General features: G+C 40.5%; 1 protein-coding gene across 1 annotated transcript in view; it reads right to left on the bottom strand.

The window, feature by feature from the left end:
- ENTREP2 (endosomal transmembrane epsin interactor 2) overlaps positions 1-16,480 on the bottom strand; it is a 649,682-nt gene extending 633,202 nt beyond the window's left edge. Inside the window, exon 1 of the mRNA XM_075208108.1 lies at positions 15,076-16,480. Within this exon, the coding sequence (XP_075064209.1) occupies positions 15,076-15,303 (228 nt within the window). The 5' untranslated portion in view covers positions 15,304-16,480. The remainder of the gene's footprint in view (positions 1-15,075) is intronic.
- Between the last annotated feature and the right edge of the window lie 3,571 nt (positions 16,481-20,051).

The raw sequence follows: 20,051 nt of genomic DNA, 5'->3' as shown, positions 1-20,051 counted from the left end.
GCAGCAGGATTGGGGTTAGCGCATCCTGAAAACCCTGCTTGTAAAAGGGCTTAAAAAAACAGTGTGAGCGAACGTCATCAGTCATTTTCCTTATTCCTAATTCCTGTCTGTGTCTTTAGTTCATTAAATACACTTGCATATAGAGTCTGCATCCTGCATGAAGTTTATCCATTGGAAATGCTTGGGAATGTTAAAGCCACATACACAACACATTTCTCCCCTGATATCCCAAACTTTAAACCTGGAGCTATGGGATGAATTGCCTATAGTTGTTTTCCTGAGAATCCATCTTGTATACATGGGTCACATACCGATGAAACATAAACGTGATTATGGATGCAGAAGAGGGATGTCATGGTAAATCTGTTAAGATGACAACAAAAAAAGACTGCTTCCAAATTGTGTCCAGCAAGCTTACAGCATCAACAAATAATTATTGCTTTTTGGGCAAACCCTGAGTGGTACTTCCATTATAGATTAAATAAACTTGAACACTTCAGATAAAGCCACCCTGCCATGTTTGTATAGGTATAGCCAAAAGCATTTTGCATGATTAGATCCTACAATGGGCATAATGGAAAAACTTTGTGTCTATCAATGTTTTATGTATGTGTGTCCTTCTTTACCCTGTGAAATTTTCATTTGGTTCATTTAAGCAAAGTGTTATGTGCAACAAGTATTGTTCTTGTTTATACACACTATAATTGTGTTATTGCGTCATATAACACTACTGTTGAGACAAGCCAAATACAAGTGGGTTTTGTGTAAAGGACCCCATGTAGATTTCCATTGTTTAACACTTGAAAAAGTACAACTACCTATTCAAGATGGTAAAAACGACTTGTGCACAATTTGCCGTCTGATTAATGCATAAAATATTGTTGGTCCAGGCAGAGACGTTACTGGCGAGCTGTGGGCCCTGGTGCAGGAAAGCAGGCAGGAGGGAACTGGGGCCCACAGCTCACTAGTTCCGACCCTCTGCATCTGCCGTGCAGTGGGCCCCATTATTTCCATGGGTCCCGGTGCACCATACCAATGGTAGTACCGTCACTGTGTCCTGGCTAAATATAAGTGGATTTTATGCATTGGACACCCCTTTGTAGATTTCCACTGTTAGATTGCTTTACCATAGTGGTTTAAATCTTGAAAAGCTACAGACAGGTATTCAAATTGGTAAAAAATTAGTCATATGCCCTATTTGCCACCTGTTCTGATGCCAAAAACCTTGGGTCGGGCTAAATACAAGTGGGTATTACCTAAGTGATCCCCTGCCATCATGCATTGCAGACCAAAACTCATTTAACCCTTAAAAAACTAGTTACTTATTCAAATTACTCCTGTTCCCACTTTGGCACTTAATTTAATGCCTAAAACCTTGTTGTGCAAGGCTAATCTTAAGTGTTTTGTAAGGGATCCCTCTCTGTGGGTTTCCACTGTCAAATTGCTGGTTTTAACCCTTGAAATACTAAAGAATGTTATTCATATTGGTAAAAATAACTCATGTGCCCAATTTGACCCCTGTTCTGACACTCAAAATCTTGTTGGTCAGGCTACAACACGATTTTATGTAAAGGATCATCTTCACTTCACTGTGGAACTTCACTGGGAAATCAGTGATCAAACTTGATGTAATCATTGAAAAATAATGTTTTTTTAATAAGAAGCTGGATCATGAATAAAAATAGAATAAGGAATGAATAGGCAGCTGGCTGAATAAGAAGCTACCTCATCTTTTGTTTAGGGCCATCATACAATAGCTCATTTCAGTTCATTTACTATTCCATCAGTGCATGTTGTTTCAGTAATTTTATATCCCAAGTTGTCTATGATCATGATTGCATTTTAAATTTGTGCAATGGTGTTAGTGTTTTTAATATTTAGTATTAGCACAATTGTTTGTATGATTAAGAAAAGCATTGTGTAAATGTAGTGGGCTCCATGTACCATACATACATAGTATCACAGAGCAGTGTCATATGTAATATGTATGTATAACATATAAAGCAGAGCAGTGCCATATGTAATATGTACAGTCATGGCCAAACGTTTTGACAATGACACAAATAGTAGGACTGCTGCATCAGGTTTTATGATGGCAATTTGCATATACTCTAGAATGTCATGAAGAGTGATCAGATGAATTGCAATTAAGTCCCGCTTTGCCATGACAATCATTTCCACTGCATTTCAGCCCTGCTACAATAGGACCAGCTGACATCAGGTCAGTGATTCTCTCATTAACACAGGTGAGAATGTTGACGAGGACAAGGCTGGAGCTCACTCTTTCATGCTGATTGAGTAAGAATAACAGACTGGAAGCTTTAAAATTAGGGTGGTGCTTGAAATAATTGTTCTTCCTCTGTTAACCTCGGTTGCCTGCAAGGAAACATGTGCAGTCATCATTGCTTTGCACAAAAAGGGCTTCACAGGCAAGGATACTGCTGCTAGTATGGTTGCACCTAAATCAACCATTTATCGGATCATCAAGAACTTCAAGGAGAGAGGCTCAATAGTTGTGATGAAGGCTTCAGGGCGCCCAAAAACGTCCAGTAAGTGACAGAACGTCTCCTAAAGTTGATTTGGCTATGGGATCAGGGCACCACTAGTGCAGAGGTTGCTCAGGAATGGCAGCAGGCAGGTGTGAGTGCATCTGCACGCACAGTGAGGCGAAGACTTTTGAAGGATAACCTGGTGTTAAGAAGGGCAGCAAAGAAGCCACTTCTCTCCAAGAAAAACATCAGGGACAGACTGACATTCTGCAAAAGGTACAGGGATTGGACAGCTGAGGACTGGGGTAAAGTCATTTTCTCTGATGAATCCCCTTTCAGATTGTTGGTGGAAAAACGCTTGTCCGGAGAAGGAAAGGTGAGTGCTACCATCAGTCCTGTGTCATGCCAACAGTAAAGCATCCTGAGATCATTCATGTCTGGGGTTGCTTCTCAGTCAAGGGAGTGGGCTCACTCACAATTTTGCCTAAGAACACAACCATGAATAAAGAATGGCACCAAAACATCCTCCAAGAGCAACTTCTCCCAACCATCCAAGAACAGTTTGGTGGTGAACAATGCCTTTTCCAGCATAATGTAGCACCTTGCCATAAGGCAAAACTGATAACTAAGTGGCTCGGAATCAAAACATAGAAATTTTGGGTCCATGGCCAGGAAACTCTTCAGACCTTAATCCCATTGAGAGCTTGTGGTCAATCCTCAAGAGGCGGGTGGACAAACAAAAACCCACAAATTCCCAGCATTGATTAGGCAAGAATTGGCGGCCATCAGTCAGTATGTGGCACAGAAGCTGATTAACAGCATGCCAGGGCGAGTTGCAGAGGTCTTCAAAAAGAAAGCTCAATACTGCAAATATTGACTCTTTGCATAAACTTAATGTAATTGTCAATAAAAGCCTTTGACACTTATGAAATGCTCGTAATTTTACTTCAGTATACCATAACAACATCTGATAAAAAGATCTAAAAGCACTGAAGCAGCAAACTTTGTGAAAACCAATATTTGTGTCATTCTCAAAACTTCTGGTCATGACTGTATGTATAACATATAAAGCAGAGCAGTGCCATATGTAATATATATGTATAACATATAAAGCAGAGCAGTGCCATATGTAATATATATGTATAACATATAAAGCAGAGCAGTGCCATATGTAATATATATGTATAACATATAAAGCAGAGCAGTGCCATATGTAATATATATGTATAACATATAAAGCAGAGCAGTGCCATATGTAATACTGATGTGTAACATATAGAGCATCTCTGCTCAAAAACGAATCATAGCTGACCTCATGGGAGATAAAGAAAGATTTCAGTGCAGAGATGACAGGAGGTAGGTGCTCTCACTCTATCTGACTCTTCTTCTAGTCATGCTCCCCAATGGATTTTGTGCAAAGCAGCCCTCCAGATGCAAATATGGAGGCAAGGGTGGGAATGTGCCAGTCTTTCCTCCATTTTTACCTTGATACATAGACACCAATGTTTCTACTTGTTACCCATTATCATGTGATGGAAAATAAACTAATTTGCAGCCCTTTGCATTTTAATTTGCACCCCTTGCATTTTACATGGTTCGTCCCGGATCAAATTTACTCCTTTTTGCCTTACTTTCCTTAATGACTCAAGCCCTTTGTGTGTGTCATCCAAAAAATCACTCTGCGCATGCCCAGAACCAGACCATACTCCACAGAACGCAGCCACATTCAATTCATCTTCGAATGCAAAGGACTCTTTCTACAGCCTATGATTTCAAGGAGGAAACAGGGTGGAGAAGGGGCAATTGGCAGTAGCTAATGTACAGTAAGGGCTCACGCAGCAGCATCCAAATCAAGCTCTGGGCATCTCTCAGCACTTGTTTTTCAGCCGTATCCCTTGTTCCAGCTACAGGGCTAGTCTAAATGCCACTTACTAATGAGGATAGCTGTGTATGCTTGTGTCAGGTTAGCGGATCTGCTGATATTTCCGCAGCCCTATCTGGAGGGACGGTGCTTAACTTAGTTCTGGTCTTCACCGGGGACTCCCGCAAGGGAGCTTGGGTTTATCTGCAAGAGACACGCAGGTCGCGGTTTCCCAGAAGGGCTACCAGTGAGATAGATGATAGCAAATGGATAATCAGGGAAGCCGAGGTCAAGCCATGCAGTCTGTGCAGTACACGAGCAGGATGCAGAAGAATAGTCAAACAGAGAGGGGTAAAAAGTTGAGAGGACTTGCAAAGCCAAAAGGGAGAATCCAGAAGGAGAGTCAAACGAGCCAAATCAGGAGCTGTGAAATCAAACAAAAAGTAGCACAGTAACATACATGCCTGGAGGTAGGATACACCTAATACTCTGGCACCCTAATGGTGTTTCCTTATATAGTGTTGGGAAGAGAGAAGTTTACCAGCAGTGGTGACGTCAGCTGCCACCGCTGGGTATCCGGATAGCCACGTATGTGTCCCGTTGACTCGTATGCGCTGAAGGACTTGCAGGCTGGTTGGGCTTCATGCGTCTGGTTGCCAGGCAACAAGACACGACTTCCGGGGTCTGAGAGAGCGTCTGACCCTATGCGGATGGAGAAGCAAAAGGGACGGTGCCTGACAGCATGCTATAACAGGTCTATGCAATCAGCAGCAACTGTAAAAATGTATTTTATGTACAGTAGACCTTAATAGCATTCTAATAAATGTATTTCATGGAAACAATAGATGATAAAAAAACAGCGTTCATATTTTGTCAAAATGCCTACATTATTAACAGGTGACATTAGTTCAATATATATATATATTTTTACTGTGCATTTTGAGAATTTATATTCCACATAGGTATTGGACATATCCTGCAGGGTCCTATGTAGAAGAGCAGAGCAGACCTACACCCATATTCATCAGCGCACTTATCTTCAGATCTGCTCCTTGTTAAATTTGAACGTGCGCAGAACCCGAATTATGTGTGCTCTGAAACAAATGCACACTGAGCTTAGTATGCGGGCTTTGATGAATAGGCCATAGGTGTTAGAGATGATATGTTTCACAAGTTTTAAGGCTGCAGTGTGAATAGATTCTACATTAGGAGTTTAAATACATTGACAAGCCAAGTTCTGATAGGAGCATTATGTACATTATTTTATATACTATTATCTATTATCTAAATATCTAAATAGTATCTAAATATTATTATCTATTATCTATTATTTTATATACAAAATAAAAGTATCTAGAAATTAAAGAAAAACAGTGATTTTAGGTCAATTAAACTAAGAATTATATAGAGCTGTATTTTTTCATAATTAGAGTTAGTCTTTAAGTGTATAAAAAACCAGGATTAAAAACCTTTTAAAAACAAGATTACTTACACACACAAGTAAAATCTATTTAAATTAACACAAGATTAGTCCTGTTCTCAGCTCATCAAAGTGCCAGGTGTGTAAAACAAATTAATGCATTTAAAGCTTGAAAATGTTTTAACAGAGACTATTAGATTGTTGCTCTAATTTGTCCAATATCTTGAATTCTGTGCATCAATTGTTTTAAATGGAATATTTAAATAAACAGTTAATGGAACTACTCAAAACACTCTTAGCAGACAATAAAGATAATTATCTAAGGCTCAGGTTTTCAAACAGCCTATCCGGTATGTTAAGCACCTTGTTATTAGAGGATTACTATTTAACTATGTTTATTATGGATAATTGTCTAGTTTTGATTCTGATGCCATCTAGCACTGAATAGCAGAAGTTAGATGGTAAAACAAACCCTAAGGTCACCACCAAGTGGTTAAGCACCAGTGAGTATAACATCTAGTAAACAGTAGGGATTTAGACAAATGATTTTCACTACATTTGCATACAATAGACATCAGGGGTAGATATACTAAAACATTTATAAAGGAAAGTAAAGGTGTTGCCCATAGCAACCAATCAGATTCTAACTTTTATCCAGTGGATTCTAAAAAATGATAACTCATATTTGCCAACTTTCTGTTACCCCTTTGGGAGATTCTGGGTGGTAGGTGAAGTGCGACTGCGGAGTTGATGGGATATCATGTATAGCATCATGGAGGCCATTTAGCTCTTGGAAAGGGGTCAAAGTGATGCAATCGCTGTGAATCGCCTCATGGGGGCGAGGACCCTGCCCACTTTCTAGTGTGAGGAAATGGCCTTCTTGGAATTTGGGAGAGTGAGCAAGTATCTGAATCTGATTGGTTCATATAGGCAATAACTTGACTTTTCTTTTTAGATGTGTTAGTAAATCTACCCACGGGTGTTGATTGTATGGAGCACATCACTGTAAAACAAAGAAGAATTCAGATCACTAACATGAAGTTTTCCAGTAAGATAAATATGATAGATAAGGAATATCCTATAACATGACATTTCGAGATATCTAATTTCTTAAACAAAGCATCCAATGATGATCTGTCGGAAACAAGTGGTTGCCTGGGTTAATATATGTATATAGGGGCATGAGTGGCTCCTGCAGATGCCTGTTGGTATCTGTATTCAGTGCCTACCAACAACTGGTATTAAAGAGTTGTGAGGATAAGTTGCTTGAATATGACCAGTGAATAAAGACAACAGCAAAGACTTCAGATGTTCCCACATTGAGGCATATTAGGTTCCAACACACACAGATACATATACAGTCATGGCCACAAGTTTTGAGAATGTCACAAGTATTGGTTTTCACAAAGTTTGCTGCTTCAGTGTTTTTAGACCTTTTTGTCAGATGTTTGTCAATTTGGTAGGCTGCATTGTCATGGATATTGGTTAAGACTTTTACAGTAGTTTCTGCCACAGGGTGTAGGCAACATGCAAGTTACACATTAGTTAAAGCAACTAACAATTATCATCATCACCATTTATTTATATAACGCCACTAATTCCGCAGCGCTTTACAGAGAACTCACTCACATCAGTCCCTGCCCCATTTGCTTGTTATAAGAGCACAGACAAGTTTAATGTACACTTTTATTTAATAAATCATATTTATAAAAGAGATTGTCAACTAACGGAGTGTCAGATGGGCTTCTTCGAATGCTGCGTTTTTCTGACCAGGAAGTTCGAATGTGAGTATCAGGCAGCATAATATGAAAGTGAATGGAGACACCATAGCAATTCCACAGTCAAAGCACTGTATGAGGCATTTTGACAGGAGATGATAATGTTGCTCTGACTGAGCGCATCATCTTTTTACAATGCTGCAGTTTCCTGTTCAAAACATGGTGGTGTTCTACAGCGGTCATGTGACACTGTCCTATATGAAGTGGGTTTTAATGTACCTGAAGGTCACACACATTAATGATTTTACACATCCGCCATCCACCTGAAGACATTTTTTTTTATTCCCCCAACACAACTATACCACCAGAGACTCAAAGTGGAACATCACTCTATGTGATTGCCTTCTGTTACTAATCAATCATATCCGATAGTTCTGTTTTCCACACAGTGAAAGTTATATTTCTAAAGTGCATCCAATCCTCCCTCAGAGCACTGGCCTGTGAATACAAACCCAGCTGAATGGTAATTATTCACCATAATCCCTGAAGAGTTTCAGATACCAATACAGTAGCCGGGATAGTGTATTTATAAACTGATTTATTTTTTTACATTGTTATTTAGTAGGTTTACTGCAATGTCTATAGTTAAGACAATGCTGGCAATATAAACACTATAAATATAAATGCTCTTTTTTTATTATTAATACAAAGAGTTACATTTTGAAAAGGACTGCTTGGGATACAAGTACTTTCAAAGGGTTACCAACCATCATTAAATTTACAGTCAGTAAAAGGTAAGTCGCTCAATCCCTTGTTGCTCTGCCACCAAATCACTAATGTCACTATGTCCTGAGAAAAACAGGGCACTTAGGTAGAGTCCTAATTTCATAACAGTTTATTTCCAATTTTTAAGCCACTTTGTCCTTTAGATCAAACATAATATTGTTTTATTCTATTTACTTTGATATAAACATTGAGCTGATGACGAGTTGGATGTACGCCCTTTTGTGTAGAGTGAATTATGAAAACTTGCTCAGCACATGCCCACAAGGAGAGCGGATGCATATGTAGGCATGCACAGCTGTGCACTTCTGACACTTGTGCCTCTTTACGACGGGATGGTGGAGGAAAGGGGCGGTCTAGGCTTTCACACACATGCAGCTGAGGAATTCCAGCATAATTGTGGCTGAGGTATACATGTCAGGAGCTGCATATTTTGCACCTGCTAGTGGGCAGTTGCAAATACATGTTGATAATGATGGTGGTCGCCAGCCCTAGCTAACCACTTCTGATTGGCTGAGTGTGAATTCCCTTCTGAAGCCGATAGGTGCTTTCTTTATTGATTGGGCATATATCATATTTTGCGGGTGTAAATGAAAACATTTGTTTTTGCAACTTTAATTTGCATGCTAGAAGGAATATTACATCTGCTGTATTATATCTAAATTAATAGCAAATGTTTTTTTCGCTATCAAAACAATTGATAACAAACTTCTCTTGTGCTTACGACCTGGTTGTAAGGCACCTATACTATAAGTGCAGTGCTCAATGCATGTTGCAATGTTTTCAAGTCAACATATGGTTGTAAATATGATATTTTTATAAAAAGCTTTTTTAAGCATAAATTAGGCCTAACATGCATCCAACGCAACACCAGACCCATTGTGTCTTTCAGTATAGTTTGCTAAAACTTTCAGTAAAATAAATGTTTTCATAGTTTTTTAAAGAAATGGGTAGTCCTTGACTGAAGGGCATATAAAAATGCACACAGAGGTCAGCACCTGAAAAAATTGATAGCTTTTGGGTAATTTGAGTTTAGGGTGCACAAAATGCTATGGCCAAGTTTGAAAGGTTCGGAGTTACTACACACGCTCTGATGGATATAATATTATGGTAATTCTAAAAACATACTCAGAATTACCATTTAGCCTGTTCCACAATATAGTAATGCATTGAGACTTTAACAATGTATCTATAACTTGCACTCACACAATGAAGACCATTATTTTTTGGTGAAACCAATATTCATGACAATTCAGCCAACCCAGTGACGGAATTACCCTGCACCGGGACCCACAGCTCGCTATTTTCGAATCTGAGCCAATCAGTTCATTAGGAACTAGTGGCATCATCATTAGGAGCAGTAGTGATATCCCTGGTACCTACGGACTTAATAATGAATGTTGGTTCCGACCACAAAATAGTTGCTGTCACAATATTTAAGTGACAGGTGCAATTTACTGTAGAATAACTTTTGAACAATAAATCTCTGAGGCAAGGATAACTTATTCAACAATTAAACTATAGTATACATATTTAAGTAAAGCCTATGAGGTATGTACTTCTATCACTGGGTACGTTGTTCCATTAGGGTGCATGGATAATATTTACTTTTACTTTTGTTAAACAAGCAGTTTAGCAGCTTCCACTTATGTTTCTAAATGCAACAGATTCTCTATGCTAAATAACTGATGCCCAAATATTTTATTGACATTATAGAAAGATAAAGTGAGAAACGACCCTATTGTTTTTCATACCTAGCCAGCAATTCTAGCACTAGAGGTCCCTGCTCTTAGTCTGCATGGAAAACATTTGACAGATCTGCCAACCAGATTCTTCATGTGTCTCTATTGTCTTTTTTGCTACACTGTAACATGCTATGTGTGGTAGCACATGATCACTGGCAAGGTTGGGGGACTAAAAATTATTTGGCATGGGATGGGAGCAACATGGTTCTAAACAGGTGAAAGATGTAAAATAATTCACTTTAAGCGGAGGAACCCATTAAAACAAGACATCTGAATCTGACAAGATGATTATGTATTATACACAGAAACACAATTTTGGGACAGCAGTGGAGGATGAATTACTCAAATGAATGTCAATGGTTCTTTCAGATTACCTATAAAACCTGATTTGGGTCTTTTGGGAATTTATATAAACAGAAGCAGTTATCAAGCCCTCCTGAGCACATAATACAACATTCATGGCAGGGATATTTGAGATTAAACTACTAGATTGTCTGCCAAGTGTGTTTTCTCTCTCTACTTACATGGATTACCTTAGACCAGGCCTGGCCAACCTGTGGCTCTCCAGCTGTTGTGAATCTATCGGCTGGCTACCTACTGGCAAAGCATGCTGGGACTTGTAGTTTCACAACACCTGTAGAGCCACAGGCTGGCCAGGCCTGCCTTGGACCATTACTGAGGAGTTGTCTGCAGAAGAGTGGAAGAGACAAAATAAAGTGAGGGTGGTGTAGCTAGAGGACATGTTTGTTCAAACCTACATGCACCCTTCATAGGTTCCTGATTGGGGGTTCAATGAAAAGCACTACATCTGATTATACAAAAATCTATATAGAAGTAAATAGAACTTAACAGAGGAGGAGATGCAAAGTGATTACAATGGGGTCAATTTGCGATCAGAATGTGTACTATTAACAAGTGCTAAAGGCATTTTTCCCCTAACTATTTTGCACCTGGCTTTAGACCACTGGCAATGGGTGTGCAAGTAAGAGCCTTTGGGGAGGGGACCAATACTTGAATTTAACAACAGGAGTATCTGGAAGAATCAGGATGTTCAGTATCAATAATAATCTACATTTATTTATTTCTATAGTGCCTACAATTTTATGCTGTGATGAACACAGGATTGTTCCGGCACTGTTCCCTGCACAACTGAGCTGACAATCTAGATCTTCTCTAGATTTTGATGCCTTGGAAATAAGGAAACAAAGTGACTAAGCCAAAGTCATTATGATCTACTCACAACTGTGAGCCGACCTACATGGCAATATCACAAAAGCTTTTTTATTTAACATCACCCCAGAAGTCTCATTAACTCCTACTTTCAAACGGTGAAGTTTGCTCGCTCTAGGAGCACGAGATAAACCATGCAACAGTTTGGTGTATTTATCATGGAAACCAATAGTTTTTTTTATAAAATAAAAAAACATAAATATGACACTTAAAAAGGACATAAATGGTGCCCAATAATAGCAATACAGATAGAACAAGCAATACATTTAAAAATAAAAGTAAAAATAGTTAACTTTAATGAGATGGGGGATCCAAACATAGAAGTAGAGAATGATTTGATATATTTATTTTTGCCGCTCTTATATTTTATCATCAATAGATTTTTATTACAATTTTTTCTCAAGGGTAAAGGGGTACAAATGGGGGGAAAAAGGGTTACCCAAAGGAGGCTATACAATATAGACAAATACAATAACTTGTACATGAGAGAGTAATTACCATAGAAAATGCATATGGTGTGCAAATGACTTAATAAAAACTTAGTTCTTGAGCAAAAACAGAGACTAAATCACACATCAACAGAAGTGGAGGGTTAAGGAGATTCAAACAAATTGAAGGTAAGCGGAGAAGAGGAGGCACCGGGCTACTGTATGGGGCGCCCTTGACGCTCTTATATTTAAGACGTGCAAGGAAGTGGCAATCATACTACAAAAGTGTGTGAGTAGATGGACAATATAATTGAGGTGTGAACATACTTGTAAGCAAAGTGCAAAATCAACTGCACCAGAGTTAAACAAAGTGTGATACATAGTGATGTGCCATCAATAAGTTACATCGGGCTTTGCGTTGTAATAACACCACATGAATCTAAACTGTATGAAATGTTTGGGCTTACTCCAAGAATAGAGGACACTTTTGCTTTAAGTAACATACATTGCTATTACCCCTATATTTCATCCTTGCATGAGGTAAACATTGTACTTCTAGCAAGCAATTCAACAGTCAAAAGCATGTAGAGTATATATACAAAAGTCACCTTTGCACTACAATACAGGACATGTTTGACACAGTGGATAATTTAGTTATTATGTGAAATTATGTAATTTTATTTCAAAGCTCACCACAACTCTGCATTATAATGTTGGCTGTAATAGTCCCTTGTATTGTTTCATGGGTAGTGTTAATGTCATTACTCCACTTTATATGTAATTGCTGCCACTACATTTCACAGTACAGAAAAGCTCAATTATGCCTTCAAACATAAAGCGTCATCATTTGTCAAAAAAAACATCAAAAACATGCTAACAAAATACAACCCAAAATACACAAAGATTTTCAGAACTGAAATGATTCGCAGTAAGTGCCAGTGACTGCCTACAATTGAGCTTGCCAATGCTTTTCTCACACCAAGCATAATATACCTATAAATACATGTATGTAGTATTGGTTTATTTTGTATTATTATTATTATTATATAGGTGGATACTATTATTCTAAAACAAGAAAAAATAAAATAAAAAATATACAATGAATTTAATGTGCTGATTACAGCTACTTCCTGAGTTACATTTCCATAGTGCCATGCAGTTCACATTTGTGCTTCAAGTTCTTTGAAAAGTTGCATTATTTCTCACCTACAGAATTACACATGTTATAAAGGCACAAAAAGCATGACTAGGATTATGAGCCAGTAAGAGACTGATGTAGAGACATGTAGTTCCTGGTGATAGTAGCCTCAACCCCCCCCCCCCATACTGAGCACTAAAACCCACTGCATATGGCTCTGTGAACATAGTGCACATAGAGAGTTGGTCTATCCGTATTTTCTCAACCTGCCGGGGGAAAGGTTCGGTTCACTGTTTTTCTAGACGTAAAATGCCCTTGTCCTTGAAGCATCTGCAGCTGATTTGCTGGCTGCTCTGCGGATCCCCTCAGGAGAAACACAGAATCACAGCTCATTTTCTTCTCTCCATAAATTAAGTAGCACTAGATGTACAACCAGTAAGAGAGAGTCATAGAAAGCAACTGGGGCTTGTAGATTTGTGTGAAGCCAGCAGAAGACTTTATAAGGAACAGCAACCAAAGAAACTTTTCCCATTTTTTATATTATTTAGCCGTTATTCACAACTTAAAATTTCTTCAAAAGATAACTGGCTCAGTTAAAGGACATAATCTCCTAATCATTTGATACAAACTTATTCTTACAATAATTTTGTAGATATACCATCAATACTGGCATCATTTGTAAGACAGATTGTTAAGAGATTAACAGATCTAACTTCAAATTAAACCCCCTTGAAAGACTTGTTTTGGTCTGTGCATGCCCCTGTGTCAGCCTCCTAACAAGAAACTTTATATTTCTTGATCTCAATGGCAAGAAAAATGATCTTAGTAGACCTACAGGACCCAGACCACTGAAGGCCCAAAAGTATTGTATGAACTGATTTCCATTGAACAAAATAAAAGCATTCTCATAGACATACACAAGCAAGCATACATACACACAGTAATAGCATCACACATTAATTTAAACATAGTCATAGAATGCCATAGTGACTGACGATAGCTATGAAAGTAATTGGGAGGATGTACCCCATGTACTCCATGGTCATACTGTTAACCTATTGGATAAGACATGTCAGACACATCCTGTTCTTGATATAAGGTGAACTGATGTGAGTAGGCCAACACATAGGGCTAGATTTACTAAGCTGCGGGTTTGAAAAAGTGGGGATGTTGCCTATAGCAACCAAACAGATTTTAGCTTTCATTTATTTAGTACCTTCTACAAAATGACAGCTAGAATCTGATTGGTTGCTATAGGCAACATCTCCACTTTTTCAAACCCGCAGCTTAGTAAATCTAGCCCATAGAGTAGCTCTGGTGTAAGTGTGTAAGTCATACATTAGACACTGAGTTTTTCTTCTCTGCCACTAACTTATGTCAGCCAAATACATGATTTTAATGTGCACTGAAAGAGTGGATCATAGATAGAGACAGAAGTAGTAGGCGTGTAGGCTGTTCTAGTAGATATTGTATTTTGCTATTTTCTGTATTAGAACAACTGGATGGTCAGTTTCACTGTGCCTCAACAAGTCTCTTATACAGCAGGTAGGTCTCACTTGGTGTTGTCTCTTCCTCTATTCTCTTACTTAGTCAGGCTACCCAGGTTACATACATCACAATCCGCTCATTAATAATAATGCAGCTATCCATTCTTTTCTGCTTGGTAAAAATTGACTAATGGTTGCTGAAATACAATTATTATAAATATATGATCACATTTAATTTATATAGAACCAACACTGTTCCACATTTTTGGAAAAAAAAACATTTTAACAATGAAAAGGTAAATACTACACCTACAATATGTAAAGCAATATTCAAAAATGAATTACACAATCTTTGTATATGAGTTTAAATCGTTTTTAGAAATTGCCCACACATATAGCTGGGCACATAAATTACCTATAATAACCAATTAAACCTATCCTGTGTAAGAACAAAATGAAAAATCAGGGGCATCACCAAATGTCGCCTGACAGTGCTGGCACAGACCACTAGCTTAAGATATAGATATAGATATAGATATAGATATAGATATAGATATAGATATAGCATAGATAGTCGGCATCTATGTGGCAAAAGTTATTTTTCTATAACCGGTTTATCCTCAAATAAGATCATAAGCAATATATACATCTTGGGATGTAGCTGCTGAGTAAAGATAAGGTTATGGAAGATGTGTAGATTATATTATTACTATCCGCTGCAACAAGACATTCAACTGGTATCCCAATGGGTAGGGGGGGAGTTAAAATGTACTTACCGAGAAGCCTGCCCAGAACGGGCATGAGTGTCTGACCCTGGCAGAGGTGGTGAGAGCCAAGGCTGCGAAGCTGACAGCCACAATGAGACATCCTAACACCATCTGGGAGACCCCGAGAGACAGCATGATCCGGGAGCGGGTGCGGTACTCCCGGAGGCGGGACAGACTGCGTGATATAGCGGCAGGGCTCAGAGAGCGAGTGCCGGAAAAGGCACTTAGGGGCATCATGGACAACACTGAAGAGATGAGGCTCCCACAGGTAGCGGCTTAAATTATTCTTGGAACGACCCAAAGGACCAGACAAATGTATCAGGTAGCTCTTAAGATTGTAAAGTAAACCAAGTACAGCTCTGAAATCCAAGGATGATCCGCCAATACAACGTGATTAGTTCCAGATCCCTATGTCACAGGTAACCAATGCTCAATATCAAGGTGTCGCAATGATGCCTTATGAAATCAATAAGTAAAGACTGAAACAGCCCAAAGTATTGCAGACTATGAATTACATAGAATCAGGTGCAAAGAGGTCCAAGGTGATGGAGATAGTACACAGCATCCGACCGTGAACTCAACCTCCCCAACACGATCACTTCCAAGAGCCTGGAGAGCAGCGTAAAACACACAGAGCCAGCCCAATGGAAGAGTAGGAAGCATTCAGCACTGTGACCAGAGAGAAGAGATTAGCATCAAGCAAGATACAGGTCCATGTGTCGGGATCCCCATACGTGCTGATCATAATCAAATGATCCCTTCTATAAATAACACTTGTACAGACTCCAGGTGTGATATTATTGCATGTGCATCTTCCTCTCCTCGCAAGGACGCAGCTGATCTCAGATAATCATCTATTCCCTAGGTTTAGTCCACATCTCACAAAATAGAAGATAATGTAACTCAAGGGCAAGTTGTGCATCCAGCTCTCCAAAATATCATATGATTGTATGGGATCAAAGATCAGAGCAAGAGTACCAGCCACACAGCCGTGGCAAAGAGTGTGATGAAGTCACTTCTAGATAAACACGGGGCGGAGAAACAGAAGGGAGAAGACATAGGGAGCTAGGGATTTGGAGCCGGGGGATAGTGATCTGCACTGTCTCAGCTGTGATCTGGCTGCTGGAGGAGGTGATTTAAAGTCCCGTGTATCAGAGCTTTCCCTGGTGATAGCCAACGCCAGACTGTTCTGCAAATGAATGCAACTCCTCCAATGTACTGTCAGGAGGGGAGGGGGGATCAGGACAATAACCCCTTCTAATCTGAGCAGTATCCCAGCTCTGCTCCACTACTAACCCCTGTCACTGCACCGTGCAGTTATTGCTCACTACATCCTCCATATCAATTACTGACCGCCAGCCTAATTTCACAGCAGAATGCGCGATCCATTCACTATCCCAATCCCTCTCTTACCTCACAATTGAATTAGCCACTCGCTGCTAACTCCTCTCTCCAAGCAGCGTGCATGATCCTAGCAGTACTACTCACTGATTCTAACTCCTCCTTCTCTATTAACCCCTAAATGTAACCATCATGTGTGACTGCAGCTTTATCCCTGCTCCTCGTCTTGCATAGTATCCGTAGCTTTATTACTTTCCTAACATTTATACTGCTCAATGGCTTCATTACGCTCAGTTCTCCGTGACTCATACCTGCAATTTGCTACTCATGACTAACCCCGGTTTGTATCACCTCAACAGAATATTCACATACAGTATACACGAATCACAGTACTCAGCATCTCACCTCCTCACCATTAGCCTAATTCACTCCCTCCCTTGCCCTTACTCACAGCCATCACTTTCATTGACTGTGAACCTGCACTGTTATTTCTTCCTGGATCATTCATTACTACGATTTTCAACTTATCCCTGATAGCCCAACACACATCTTCTCTGTCCTGCAATAAGTATCCTGTAGAACTGGCACCCTGCTTATAACTGGCACAGCCAGACTGACTCACAATCTTTCTGTCCACAATGACCAAACACAGACTGGTCCAAGGTCAGACGCTGGCATCAAGGTTTCCATCAATTACTCTAATTTCCTGCATCACTTTTGGTTAGTTTTCTCAAGTGTAGTACCTTGGTGTGAACCTTTTATCTGGTCAAAGTTTCTTTACACCCCTGAAACATGTATGTAAAAGAAGCTATTCAGTCGTTCTCTAACATACTACTGAAGTTTTTGTTAACAATAAAGTGTAATGGAGTATTCTCTTCTTGCTATCACAAACAATAAGTCACATCCAGCAACATTTGGTTCATTCACAGCTTTCCAGGTTTAATGCACCTTTCATGTAGTTTCAAATATTGCAGTGCACACAATTTCTTTTAAAAAAAAAGGTATGCTATATTGGAGATTTTAAGTCAGCATTTTCTAGTTTTCAAGTACCAATGGATGTTAGCTGTTCATTGGAATAGATAGGAAATAATATTGACATTTTTTTATATGTTACAAGCTCTATCATCTATTAAAACGGCTTAAAAATTAGGGAGGTGTGTAAATACAAAATGCATATGGAAAGCTAATTGAAAAAAATCAGTAAAAAAAAAATTAATATCCCCACGCTTCACTATAAAAATTAATTTAGTATATTGGGGTGGACATTAAACAATGGCTAAAACATTGCAATATAGGACAAACACATTAAATCAGTGGTTCCCAAACTTTTGCAGTTCGCGGCACCCTTAGAGTCTCCAAATTTTTTCAAGGCACCCCTCCAAAATAATTACTGAGCAGTCCTGTTTTAGAAGTAGTTGGGTCAAAAAATTGTAATAAGTATTTAGGTCACGACAGAAATACTTATTTAGTTGTATGCAAAAATGCCCCTCTGCATCGACACTCTGCCCCTCTGCATCCAGGCACACTGCCCCCTCTGTAACCAGGAACACTGCCCCCTCTGCATCCAGGCACACTGCCCCCTCTGCAACCAGGAACACTGCCCCCTCTGCAACCAGGAACACTGCCCCCTCTGCAACCAGGAACACTGCCCCCTCTGCAACCAGGAACACTGCCCCCTCTGCAACCAGGAACACTGCCCCCTCTGCATCCAGGAACACTGCCCTCTCTGCATCCAGGCACACTGCTCCCTCTGCATCCAGACACACTGACCCCTCTGCATGCAGACACACTGCCCTCTCTCACGTTGACCCTCTGCCCTCTGTCACGCTGTCCCCCTCCTCTGCCCTGTCACGCTGTCCCCCTCCTCTGCCCTCTCTCACGCTGTCCCCCTCTTCTGCCCTCTCTCACGCTGTCCCCCTCCTCTGCCCCCTCTCACGCTGTCCCCCTCCTCAGCCCTCTGTCCCCCTCCGCCCTCTGTCCTCCTCCTCTGCCCTCTGTCCTCCTCCTCTGCCCTCTGTCCTCCTCCTCTGCCCTCTGTCCTCCTCCTCTGCCCTCTGTCCCCCTCCTCTGCTCTATGTCACGCTGTCCCCCTCCTCTGTCCCCCTCCTCTGTCCCCCTCCTCTGCTCTCTGTCACGCAGTCCCCCTCCTCTACCCTCTGCTCCCCTCCTCTGCTCTCTGTCACACTGTCCCCCTTCTCTGCTCCCCTCCTCTGCTCTCTGTCACGCTGTCCCCCTCCTGTGCCCCCCATCCTCTGCTCTCTGTCACGCTGTCCCCCTCCTCTGCCCTCTTTCCCCCTCCTTTGCCGTCTGTCCCCCTCCTTTGCCGTCTGTCCTCCTCCTCTGCCCTCTGTCCCCCTCCTCTGCCCTTTGTCCCCCTCTTCTGCTCTCTGTCACGCTGTCCCCCTCCTCTGCCCTCTGTCCCCCTCCTCTGCCCTCTGTCCTCCTCCTCTGTCCACTATCCCCCTCCTCTACCCTCTGTCCTCCTCCTCTGTTCCTCTCACTCTGCCCCGCGCCAGGAGTCAGCCATAGAAAAAAGAAAGAAAACAGAAACTTACCAATCCGCACGGCGCCGGGACCCAGCAGCCTCCTCTCTTCCGCAGCTGTCACTGACGTCATTCAGTGACAGCTGCGGGAGAGAGGAGGCTGCTGGGTCCCGGCGCCGCACGGATTGGTAAATTTCTGTTTTCTTTCTTTTTTCTAGGGCTGGCCCGCGGCACCCCAGTGACAGCACCGCGGCACCCCTGGGAGCCGCGGCGCACACTTTGGGAACCGCCGCATTAAATGAAAAGACACAGCAAGCAGTTTATGATTGATATGTCAATACAGACTGTACACTTGTGTGTGAATTCAATAATCCTGATCAGAATATTTATTTTAACTGGGAGATTATAACCCAATCACCCAGGCTCACCCTCCTGCACTACCCAGTGAGATGCAAATTAGATAAGCACCACACTACTACTGGTTGCAGATGTGTAAAGGTGTCTCCTAACTTTGGGAGGGACTTCACCTTCTTCCTTTTTATCATAGACTAGTACAGTGGTCGCCCCCAGAGGTAGCCACACCTTTTGCACACCTTTGCATCAATCCCCTGTGACACTTGTAGTGGGGAGCTCTGTTGGAGATGACATAGGCACTGACTGAAATAACAGACAACTCCTGATTGGAGTGGTGTCGGGATATTTAGTCATCTGCATATTGGATTATGGCTCTTTCAGACAGTATTCCTGCAAACCTCTTGCAGATGCCTCTAGTACAAATAATTACAGGGAACAGCTACATCATATAAACGGCAGGGGTTTCAGTAAAAGGTCTGATTTTTCTTCAAAGGAATAGGGAAGATAGATTTAGTTACATATAAACACTCCCATTATTTCAGCAATATGCAGAATAAGTATAAATTATGGGATCTTTTATCTGGAAACCTGTTATCCAGAGAGTTCAGAAAACCAGAAAAGAAGAAGGAAAATAAAAGCTGTTCTTTAATGATTATGTCATACACAGTGATAGAGGGTATTTTGTAGAGTTGTCACAAGCCCATATGTGTAGTGTAAAATACGAATACGAATTTTACTACTGCGCATATTTACAAAAAAGACTTACACTTGAGACTGAATGCTGATAGTTGCTTCTTTCGTATATGA

Source organism: Mixophyes fleayi, chromosome 4 (genome assembly GCF_038048845.1).
Source record: "Mixophyes fleayi isolate aMixFle1 chromosome 4, aMixFle1.hap1, whole genome shotgun sequence".
NCBI lineage: Eukaryota > Metazoa > Chordata > Amphibia > Anura > Limnodynastidae > Mixophyes > Mixophyes fleayi.
This window is presented reverse-complemented; position numbering and strand designations above follow the sequence as displayed.